Source organism: Camellia sinensis, chromosome 8, assembly GCF_055761805.1.
Source record: "Camellia sinensis isolate YWXY chromosome 8, ASM5576180v1, whole genome shotgun sequence".
NCBI classification, from domain to species: domain Eukaryota; kingdom Viridiplantae; phylum Streptophyta; class Magnoliopsida; order Ericales; family Theaceae; genus Camellia; species Camellia sinensis.
Window position 1 is genome coordinate 10,663,357 of NC_138968.1, and position 11,484 is coordinate 10,674,840.

Genomic DNA, 11,484 nt, shown 5'->3' on the forward strand with positions numbered 1-11,484 from the left:
TAACTTGAATCCGACCCACAAACACAATAATAATTATGTTAAATTTATAAAATTTATTCCATTTTTTTTTTTAATATCTTTAAGAGAGATTTGTTATATATATATATATATATATTTATTTATTTATTTATTAAGAATGGTAGTTTTAAGAGGAGACTAGTCGAGGTTTTTGAGTGAAATAAAAGTAGCCGGGAAAGCAGAGCGTTAAACTGTTCGAAATAACCGAATATAGAAATGTACGGTGCGTACTTCGCTGGAGGGTTGAGCCGCCTCAAGCTCGCCGTGTTAAAAAAACTCGGCCCTATCATCACCATTAGCTCTAGCTCTAGCTCTAGGGTTTTCTCTTCTTCTTCTTCTTCTTCTTCAACCGCTGCCATTGATGCTGCTGCTTCGCCGACCAAGCGAGTGGGCACTCACGACGGCAGCTTCCACTGCGACGATGCTCTCGGCTGCTTTCTGATTCGCCTCACCAACAAGTTCTCAGGCGCTCGAATCGTTCGAACCAGAGATCCCCACGTGTTTTCCCTAATTACATGTTTCTATCTATAAATTGTTTTTGTGATTGGTTTGAATCGATGTTTGACATTCGTTGATTGTGTTGAAGGTTTTGGGCACGCTTGATGCTGTGCTTGATGTTGGCGGCGTGAATGATCCGATCAGAGATCGTTACGATCATCACCAGAAAGGTTTTAAGGAGGTTTTTGGCCATGGATTCACCACCAAACTCAGTAGCGCTGGCCTTGTTTATAAGGTGAGTCCCCAACATTCGCAACTTCTTCCAACTCTCTTAAGCTTAATTTGATATGAACAGTCCAATCCTTTTATCAAGTTTTAATCAAAATCTTTTCGAAAATTCCCCTCTTATCCAATGTTCTTTTATTTTCATCAAATTTGATGAAGAAAAAAAAAAGAACAAATAAAAAATCATCCCCAATACTTTGTCTTTCTAAATTTTCATCAAATTTTCAAATTTGACAAAGGATTTGATGATTTCTCAATTTGATGAAAAAAATGACTCACATGATTTGATGAACATTTGATGAAAGGATTAGAGACAATTTTTGAGCACTTTTACATCACATTTCAATTTGATGAAAGAAAAGGTGAAGTTTTGCCCTTAGTCATATTTTTACTCAGATTTGAGTAAAAGCTTCATTTGATATAGAGTATTCCAATGGCCAAACTCAAATTTGAGAAAAAGTTTGGTAAATGGCATAATTGTAAATTTAGAAACTGAAATATCACACCACTAATTGCCTATAGAAATTTGAGTAGAAAAAGGCCTCCTTTGATTTGGGTCAAAATTTGAGTAATACTTAATCTGGTAAGAGTTTGAGTCAAGGAATGGAGAAAGATTTTAAGCACTTTTTACTCCAATTGAAATTTGACATGGGTAAATGGTAAGGATTGGAGATGCCCTCACAAACTATTCATAAAGATTTCAGCTTTTTTGGCCTTCACTACTAGATAGTGTTTGATTCATTAGAATGAAAGTTGAATGGAGTGTATGGTCATTCTTTAGCCTCTCCATGGAATGACCATTCCTCTTAAATTCCTGATGAATGACGGTTCTATTTGCAATTCAATTTCTTTTCTTTTTTCTTTTCGGGTAAATCAAAGTGAGATTGAATATTTGACGGAGTAATCATTTCATCTCACCTTCATTCTAACTACCTTAGTTTAAGGCATCTTGCTTGATGATACTGATTTGGTAATGTTCAGGTTTTAACTTGTGAAGAGAAAAAGTATGATTTTCTTCAATTTGCATAATGTGTTTTTTTCAAAAAAAAATTTCTTTCTAAAAATGTATTTTTTGTGTTTTTTGCTCGCCATTTATGCTACCTTTTTTCTGTTCTCTGTTTATTTTGCTAGCATTATGGATTGGAGATAATTGCAAAGGAGCTTCACCTTGATGAAGGACACCAAGATGTATATCCACTCTATCTTGCTGTCTATAAAAACTTTATAGAGGTAGTAGATTGTTCATGGTACTATCAATTGTTTAGGTCATACAACCTCAAAGCTATCTTACCACAAGGTTGTACATATCTGAATGTCATTTCTTATTACTTTTCTTAGACAATAAACTCCTGAAAAACATGGCATCTCGAGCTTTAGAGCAGTGAAATTTGCAAGTAATTGACTTAAGTGGGACTTGAACCTAATTGTGCATGAGATACCACTCCAGTTAACAGCGGTGCTGATTTGGAGTTTCCCTGTATTACATTTACTCATTGTTTATCCATGAAGGCTCCCTCTAAGGGCCTGACTATTAGAGAGATACCGCTATGGAAGAGCTAGAAACATGAGCATTTGTTTGTTTGACATGGCTAGTTAATGTCTGATTTTGGTTGTCTTTATTCAGATACTCATTTGACCGATGTTGTCTTTCTGTATGTCATTATGCATCGTCATTTTCTTTTTGATAAGTGTTGTGCATCGTCATGTTAACAGAATTTTATTTTTGCAATGCTGCTTCTGGTAACAGGCAGTTGATGCTATTGACAATGGCACCAATCAATATGACACAGATCAGCCTCCAAGATATGTGAATAATACAAACTTGTCGTCAAGAGTAGGACGATTGAATCTGGACTGGGTGGATCTTGATCAATCACTTGAGAGAGAGAATGAGGCTTTTCAACATGCATTGACTCTCACTGGGAGTGAGTTTCTCGAGGTATAATTTTCTTGGGGAGTTCCTTGACAAAATTGTTTCTCAAGCCATCTGCTAGATAACAGCATGTCTTTTATTTAAACCTTACATAAACCTGTAAATTTAAGAATGGAGCATGGGAGGCATTAACTGCAGTGGTAGTAATGAAAGTAATTTGTGAACATTTTGTCTTAGAGTGTTCATTTTCATGCAAAGTCATGGTTACCAGCTCGATCAATTGTTATGGAGTGTCTTGCAGCAAGGGAAGATATTGATTCCAGTGGAGGAATTATGGTGCTGACTAGATCTTGCCCTGTAAGTGTCAAGTCAATTGCTTGTTTTAGTTAGTAGTCTCTCATTCAATTAATTCTTCTCTCTTGCTGTCTTTCTGTCAAAAGTGCTTTACATTGGTCTATGATAATTGTTAAAGTTTGACACATTTTCGAGTTGATTGCTATTTCATTTATGATTCAGTTTGATGAATACTCAGAAAGCTATTGCTGCAATTAGCTTATTGACACAACAATTTTTCCAAAATGCCACCTAGATAATCTGATGACGGGTAGGGACTGTCAACCTATGTTACCTAGAATGTGGATCGTTCCGGTACGTGGAACGGGAATAGGAATGTGGCACGCTACATGCTCTAAAATGTGGTACTATAGGGGTAGACTTGTATATATTACCTTTAAGAATTTAAGGTACTTCCAGAGTAATTTTCTTTTAACTATTAGGCATCCAATAAAATATATATAATTTTTGTCTTGTCAAAACTTAAGTCACCTTCGATTTTAGTTCATTATATTTGATTTTTTCCCCTTCTAATATAACATTTAAGGAAATATATTGGAAAACTTTTGAGATTGCTTCGGATCGCTAAATTTACTATTTTGGAACGAAAGTGTACCATATTTTGGAACGTGCGTACCAATACATAATTCGTTAGGGTATCAGCGTTTTTTGGTAACACTGCTGTCAACTCATATTAGAGTTTAGAGTTCTTGGAATCTGAGGGAGATTAAATTTCAACAGTGGCACTCTTGTTCCTATTAGTTATTTTTCAGGAAATCAACATGTTATTAGACCAACCTTTTGCTTTTGTGTTCATCTGTTAAAAAAAAGAAGAGAGAGAGAGAGAGAGAGAGAGAGAGAGGTTGGACTTTTGAATAGGTAAACCTATAATTTTTACATGAGAAAATAATTAATAAATCAGAATCTATTCCAGATGAACAAATAAGATTTAGTTTCATTTCAGCTGTCATTTTAAAGCCTATAACGGAGTTTATGTACTCAACAGTGGAAGCTTCACATATTCGATCTGGAGGAGGGGATGAAGATTGATCCTACCATCAAATATGTTATTTATCAGGTACAGGTACCTCATTGTCTATCTTTTACCAATTCATTTCTCTCCATTTGGTGTATATATATCAAGTACTAGTATTGCAGAAAAGAATATTGGGGAAAGGAGCTGTTCTCTATGAACTAATTGAACCTAACCCTCTGTGTACATGCCATGAAAATAGTAGAAATGACTAAGAAGTCAGCATTTGTCTTATGCCATTGGTTGTTTTTCTTTCGAGAAAATGATAAAACTCAACTAAGACAAGTTACGTTATGCTCAGTGCTTGGTTGAGTAAAGTATTTCTGGTTTCTAGTACTCTTGATAATGAAAGATAAATGATTCATAAGTATTTTCTTTTTTTCTCCTACAATTTTGAGTTCTCAACAGTGCCTAACTACTTTGGTCTTTAAATATCTGTATCCCATTAACTTTTATTTGTAGTTGGATCTGTTTATCTATCAAATATGCTATTTTGCAGGATGAAAGGAGTGAAAATTGGCGAGTGCAGGCAGTGGCAATCTCACCTGATAAATTTGAAAGTTGGAAACCTCTACCATCTCCCTGGAGGGGTTTAACAGATGGAGAGCTCTCTGAGGCGGCGGGAATCCCTGGTTGTACCTTTGTCCATATGAGCGGTTTCATAGGTGGTAATCAAACTTATAAGGGTGCATTGGATATGGCAAAGACTTCTTTGATGGCTTAAGTAAGGGAGAAAAACACGTATTTTTTTGCTCAAACTGAAATTAATTTATTGGTCTATCAATGTGATCTTTCGTCTCTTGAGGCCATAATAACAGTTGATTTTCTGGTCTCGGTTCATCTGGCAGAATCTCTTGCTCTTCGAGCTGTAAAAGGCCAATCATACATCAGTATTCCCCCAAAAGATCTTTGGCAGTACATCAAGCGAGTGTTAATCATCATTTTACAAAGGAGGTATTTATCAATTTAGTTACCGGTTTTCATTGTTTGATGCTAGTTTTCCAGTGTAATTGCATATATATTCCCTTATACTCATTTGAGGTGGATATTGAGAGGTCAAATTCCTTGTGTATTTCATATTTGTGGTCTCTTATTATTTATTTTCGTACGAGTGAGTGGAATCTTGATATATATAGACTGTAGTTTATCATCATCTAAATTGTGTTACAGGCTTACAGCTTAATGTATCAGGTATTCATCTTGTAACTGGTGGCATTCTTTTTTTGCTGCTTTTTGACCCTAGTTTGACAGTTTTAGTACTTTCATTTGTTTCAACAATATAAAGAATGATTGGATGTGCCATGGAAATTTAATCATTATATTTTACTTTCTGTAGTATATGAGGGCTGATTCCACTCTCTAGAATGAAGCTGTGGTGGTATAAGATTTAATAAATGTCAATTCATGAAGTCCTAAAATGCCCAAATTCAGAATAGCTTAGAGAGGAAAAAACACATTGGTTTAATGCTATATTATACATGCCAAACTGGTTTAATGCTATGTAAAAACATGTCAACCCCATTTCAAATGCCAAAGTCTCCAAAGATGATTAAAAGTCAGTTTTTACAAAAAGGAATTTTAGGGACATGAATAAAGCCAATCCTGACATAAATAAGGGTGAAACATGGAGTCTATATAGAAGCATTGTCCTTGATATAGACCTTCATTCTTCAGAATCTGTAGGTAATCCTTCTTTGAACCAGGCATAAAGCCCACCTTCCAAATGATACACATTTGTATATCCATTGAGGACTAGCACGTAGGCTGCTATCAGTGACCTGCAGGAAATAGCGTAATTATCCAATAAAATCAGCTTGTGTCATTACTCCTGATCTGTATGCAATGTAGCATTAAGAGCTAGCTATCTATAAACTTCACCTCTTATCTATGGTAGCTGACCCATATTCCTATGGAATCAATATGCATTTTACAGTTCTATTTCAATGACGTCATAACAGACGTGCTTGTTTTTCTGGCACAACATATGTAGATAAATGTAAATACAAACTAGTATGGACTAGTTATGTGTAGTTGTTACACCATTAGAAAACCAAGCACAATGCGACTGTAATGTAAATATTGCAACTACTGCTATTTAACTTTGCTTTTTTTCCTATGGAATAATGAAAGGAAAATTACACTTTACCCCCCACAACTATCGTGGCATATCACTTTACTCCCCTGGAACTAAAATTTATAACACTTAACCCCCCTTATCTACTATTATTTTATTTTTTTAATTTGGACCTTAATGATGAAAATACCCTTTTAACTATAATGCCAAATTACACTTTACTACCATGAACTATCACACTCTACCCCTTTTAACTAAAAAATACTACACTTTGTCACTTGGAACTATCAATTTGTATCAATGTAAACCTTTCGTTAAAAATCCGTTACATAAATGACTGGAAAATTGACATATGATTTGCACGTGACATCTCAAATTTTGTGAATTGTTTAAAAAGACCTTATTCTTCTCTTTCCATAGCTGCATTTACTATGGCTACCATTCCTTCTACCTTAACTGTTGCAATTTTTAGTTCGAGGGGGAAAAGTGATATGGGACAATAGTTGAGCCTAAAGTGTAATTTATCCAATAATTAATTCATGGTTACTTGGATTTCTTTCTTGATGGTAGTCTGGATGTCTTGGTTTTCCAAAATCACTTGCAGTGTGGCATATTAGCATATTTAAAGTATTGTACAATGCATATGTCAGTGTTGTTGGGTCAACGAAGCAATAGGATTAAAGAAACAGGGAAACTTAAAGATGGGGCAATTACCTTGACTGCTGGCCTTCTGGAAGACTTTGTGATGGTCTCATCGTACCCCCAGATGCGCAAGCCACAATTATCTTTGAGCTTTTATCTATTTTTGATTCCACACCTATCATCACATGCCAAACAATTAGTTGATCCCAAGATGTGAATTGTCTGAATTCCTACTAGGCAAAGAATAGAAGATAAGATTACTGTATGATACTTTGTATAAACTCGGGATTTTCTTCTGTGCCAGAAAAGATGCCAAAAAATGCAAATGCGGCACGTCTAGCGATATCCCATGCGGTCCACTCCTTTATAAGTCTATATATTTGGACATTAATAGCACCTGGTGGATGAGCCTAGGCCCAAAACATCAGAAAGTTTGTAGTAACTTAGCAATACATGGGTTTGATTGGCAGAAACAGGGAAAATCAGATAGAAGAAGGCGATATAAAACAGTTGAAGCTAGGTTATGAGTGACTTTTGATACAGTAGTGTCTTGAGAGTAGCTAATTTTGAGTAGAGTATGGTAGTAATGGTTACTTACCTCTTTGAATTCTGCTTCTGGTCGTACATCAAGAATCACAAAATTATTTTCTTTCTGAAGGCGCAAGGCTTCCTTCACATCCACACTTCTTACCTGCAAATAGTAACCATATACTTTGTTATTATAATCAACTGCTATCAGGTCACTCCAAGGTTTAGGCCTCTTAAACATTGTGTGATATAATGTATTGGGTTTTTCATGAAACTCTTTTATCTCCTCCTTTCATGATGGTTGAACTATCTAGGATTAGTCATATCTGGATATTGGTTTTTTTGTGATGTACTCTATGTATTGGGTTTTTCATGAAACTCTTTTATCTCCTCCTTTCATGATGGTTGAACTATCTAGGATTAGTCATTTCTGGATATTGGTTTTTTTGTGATGTACTCTACCTTGATGCAGCATGAAACATCAATAAATTTATGAATCTCAAATGGTATCCAGTAACTGTATAATCTGTAGTTCCACATGAATTGCCTTACATTCGATATTAGTTTATCTACGATAAACACCAGTCAACCCCTTTCTCGTATACGTGCTTGGGAATGAAAACTGGGATTGAACACTTAGGCCATGTTTGTTTGGGCGGACTGGATTAACATTCCCATGACTAATAGTCCTAGGATTACGAATCCATTGGATTATGTATCCTATCTTAACTAATAGTCAAGTTTAAAATAATTAGTCCGTACATCAATTGTTTAACCAAACATTAGATTAATAATTTTATTGGACTATTAGTCCAATCCTAAGCTCATGTCCACCCAAACAAACATGACCTTAATTCTTAGGAGGGACGAAGAGATAGAGAGCTCTACCTTTTTCTGTAATAGAACCTCGCGCTTAATCTTCCAGTCTTCTTCAGCTAATCCCTCCAAAAAGAAAGAAGAAACTCAGCACATTTAAGATCGATTTTACACTTTGCTTTACTGATCAGCCACTGTGTATATTCTTCAAATGGCAGCGAAAATTTAATCAATTAGAATTCATTTAAAGCTGACATAGCAAAAATACCTGGTGATTTTGCAGGTTTGGTTGCCGCTGCCCGAATCGTCAAGCCTGAAGGGACGGCACGAAAACTTACTCTCCGGCTCGAAAATCTAACGGCTTCATTAGTAGAATTTAAAAACAAACTAACAGAGTTGAAGTGGAATTTCGGATGTAAAGATGAGTGAGGGGTAACTGAAGTAAGAGCAGCCATTGGAAGATTGAAACAGAGAAATTTTCGATTGTGTAAACAGGTAATCAAACGAGCTTTTGAGATTGTGTTCCTGTTATTTGTTCTAGTGGTTGAAATTTAACTTTTGGGTTTGATGTTGAGTCTCTGTTTTTAATGTGCTGCTTGTTCATGATGGGAGATTTTTTTTTGAATGTTTATTAAGAGCTATAAGGGGAAGTTAGTGGGGCCATGGACATTGTGGATATTTATTTTCTCACAATCTAAGTTTGTGGTGGAGGTTAAAAGGTTATATCTCGTGTTTGGATTTATTTGATCCTCATCATCTCATTCATTGACCCTGTTTGGCAAGTGAGTTTTGGGTTATTTTTTAGTTAAAATTTATAAAAAGATAAAATAAATTAAAATAGTTAATAAGATAAAATGTTACATCAAATTCATAGTTATTGCACTCTTTTTTTTTTTTCCTTATAAACGTCACATCTAATTATAAAAAAATTCAATCATTTTCTTAAACATAAAAATATTAACTTATTAAAATAGTCAAAAATTAAAATAACTTACTAAAATAATAACTTTCCAAACACTCACATTGTTGTGCAGCTGCTTGAGGACTTCCTACAAAGACCTATGGTTAGGTGATTTTCTGTAAGTTCGAGTCTTATTTGTTGTAAGATGTAACTTTTTCTTCCTTTATTTTTTTTTATCGATTGTTAATTTGCAACACGTTAATAATTTTTACAAAATTAGGCATTTGTTTTTGACAGCGGAATACTTCTATCAGTTCATCGTGTGATTCAGTATAAGATATTAATGAATTAATTTTTAATGTGTAGCTATTCATATTGGTTAAATCATGGGATCGGCATCCTTTGGTCGGGTTGAAGCTAGAAAAAAGAAAAAGAAAAAATAAGATTGTGTTTAGAACGATTTTCAAATTATAATTTTACCTACACATTTTAATACGATGTTTGGATAGAACGTTCAAATTATATTTCTATGACATTTAGAAAACTCTGTGTGAGGTGTGATTTTTAATTTTTTTTTTTTTTTTGAAATTTGGCCTAACCGGTCGTCTCACTGAACGTTCGGCCGGTTGACGGGAATAGTGCAAATTTTTTTCTTTTTTTTGACACATGTTAATTTTTATATATTCAAAAAAAATATTTTTTGATTTTTTAAATTTTTTTTATGAACTTTAATAGAATTTTGAGTTGTGTGTTTGGTTATAAATTGTAAGTTTTTGTATTAAATATCACATGTCATATCAAAAAAAATTTCACTCAATTCAAAACTTTTTTTAAAACTCTTTCATCAAACAAAATTTTAACACTTAAATCAAAATTTCAAAACTCACAAACTCAAAATACAATTCTTATTCTCAAAACTCTACTTAGGCCTAGTTTGAGAAGACTAAATAAGTGCATTTTTTGACTTTTTATGAAATATGAGTTGGGTTTGGGTTGGGTTTGAAGTGATGTGTTAGGGAGGTGATGTGACTTAAATAAGATGATGTGACTTAAATAGGATAGTGACTTTTTGTTTTTTTCAATCATGCCAAACTTGACCTTAAATTTTGTGTTCAGGCTTAGCTTGGCGTGATGTCATGTTTAAAAGTTCAATTTCAAACCTAACTCATTTAATAAACGGCAGTGCTACGTAGCTCGAAATTCTTAGGCTCGAATTTGGCTCGACACCAAAACAACGTCGTTTTGGTGTCGTCTTTTTTTTTTTTCTTTTTCCTGTGTTTTTGTTCAATCAGAAACGAAGAGGGGAGAAGAAGAAGAGGGGAGGAGAAGAAGAAGAAGAAGAAGGAGGAGGGAAGGGAGAAGGGAGAAGGGAGAACTGGACAGGAGGGGGCCTCAACCAGTGGCAGAGGAGCGGCGGAGGCTCGACGGAGGCGGTGGTGTTGCGATGAGCTGTGATCGGCGAGGCGGTGGTGCTGCGACTGCGACGATCGGTGAGGAAGTGGTGCTACGACGATCGGCGGCAGTGGTGTTGCCTCCTCTTTCTTTTCTCCTCTCTTCTCTCCCTCTTTCTCCTCTCCTCTTCCCTCTGTTTGTGCAGAGCTCCTTTGCTTGAAAAGGAAAAAAAAATTCGAGCCGTTTCGAGCCTCTCAGTTTCGAGCTCTGAGTCATTTTCCTTTAATAAATGAGTTTAAAATATTAACTTAATCAGACTCTAAATTTAAATATCAATCAGCTTGTTTGGTTTCATTTTTCTAAAAACAGTTTTCAAAAAATTTTACCTTCTTATTTTTCGTATTTTTTTGTTTTTAATGAATTTTTTTAATATTTTAAGCAATTTTTTTAATTTTTAGATATACCTAACATAAATATACCTAAAAAGTAAAAAAATTGTGAAAAAAACATTTTAAAAATTCACTAAAATAAAAAATACAAAAAAATATGAGAATTCAGTACTTTTTTGTATTTTTATGTATTTATTAATTTTTTAAAATATTTTTTCACAAATTTTTTACTTTTTAGATATATCTAAATAAGGTGCATCTAAAAAACTAAAAAAATGTTTAAAATTTTAAAAATATTCACTAAAAACAAAAAAATACGAAAAATAAAAAATTTAATTTTCAAAAAATTTAATCCAGAAAACACAAAACAAACACACTAAATTTTATTTTTAAAAAATACAAACCAGGTTGTATCTCTAGCCAACTATGCCCATCCCTATGTGGACCTGGTTGTGTTTGGGGTTTATGTAAAAGTGAGATTCCAAAAACGAAAAGAAAAATGATTTAGAGTACTAAAAGAAGAGCATTAAAGGAGCATTAAATTGTCTTTTTTCTCTTTGTGTTTTGTCTTTTTCCTCTTTTCTTTTTATTTTAATTTTTTTTATGCATGCCACCTCACTAGAGCTACTTTTAGTGGTCTGTATCATTGTTGAAACAAAAATACTTGCGACTGTCATTAATGATGTGACAATAAATCTATTCATTGTCACTATCAGTGCCGTGTTTGTTTTTTTATTTTTTTTATTTTTTTCACCTCATTAA

General features: G+C 34.1%; 2 protein-coding genes across 8 annotated transcripts; one reads left to right on the forward strand and one right to left on the reverse strand.

The window, feature by feature from the left end:
- The first annotated feature begins 17 nt into the window (after positions 1-17).
- Positions 18-5,187, forward strand: LOC114299068 (MYG1 protein C694.04c). Of its 7 annotated transcripts, none has more exons than XM_028243740.2 (8): positions 18-516; positions 605-751; positions 1,873-1,971; positions 2,489-2,680; positions 2,852-2,971; positions 3,954-4,031; positions 4,480-4,704; positions 4,829-5,187. In XM_028243740.2, exons 1-7 carry the CDS (start codon positions 235-237, stop codon positions 4,702-4,704), a joined length of 1,143 nt encoding a protein of 380 aa, XP_028099541.2. In that variant the 5' UTR covers positions 18-234; the 3' UTR covers positions 4,829-5,187. The 7 variants fall into 7 exon arrangements, with proteins under 7 accessions (XP_028099541.2, XP_028099542.2, XP_028099543.2 ...); XM_028243741.2 differs by having other exon boundaries at positions 3,954-4,025; XM_028243742.2 differs by having other exon boundaries at positions 1,873-1,929.
- Positions 5,188-5,417: 230 nt separating this feature from the next.
- LOC114299071 (Rhodanese/Cell cycle control phosphatase superfamily protein) lies at positions 5,418-8,776 on the reverse strand. Its single transcript, XM_028243750.2, has 6 exons — positions 8,309-8,776; positions 8,113-8,159; positions 7,295-7,387; positions 6,968-7,106; positions 6,769-6,871; positions 5,418-5,758 (listed from the first exon to the last, which is right to left on the reverse strand). Exons 1-6 carry the CDS (start codon positions 8,493-8,495, stop codon positions 5,644-5,646), a joined length of 684 nt encoding a protein of 227 aa, XP_028099551.1. The 5' UTR covers positions 8,496-8,776; the 3' UTR covers positions 5,418-5,643.
- Between the last annotated feature and the right edge of the window lie 2,708 nt (positions 8,777-11,484).

Excerpts from the sequence above, each read along its gene's own strand:
- LOC114299068 (XM_028243740.2), top strand. The coding sequence starts at position 235 with ATGTACGGTGCGTACTTCGCTGGAGGGTTGAGCCGCCTCAAGCTCGCC. Across the intron at positions 517-604 it reads TTCGAACCAGAGATCCCCAC|GTTTTGGGCACGCTTGATGC; the intron begins GTGTTTTCCCTA and ends ATTGTGTTGAAG. Across the intron at positions 2,681-2,851 it reads CTGGGAGTGAGTTTCTCGAG|AGTGTTCATTTTCATGCAAA; the intron begins GTATAATTTTCT and ends ATTTTGTCTTAG.
- LOC114299071 (XM_028243750.2), bottom strand. The coding sequence starts at position 8,495 with ATGGCTGCTCTTACTTCAGTTACCCCTCACTCATCTTTACATCCGAAA. Across the intron at positions 8,160-8,308 it reads CAAACCTGCAAAATCACCAG|CTGAAGAAGACTGGAAGATT; the intron begins GTATTTTTGCTA and ends TGGAGGGATTAG. Across the intron at positions 5,759-6,768 it reads CCAGAAGGCCAGCAGTCAAG|GTCACTGATAGCAGCCTACG; the intron begins GTAATTGCCCCA and ends TATTTCCTGCAG.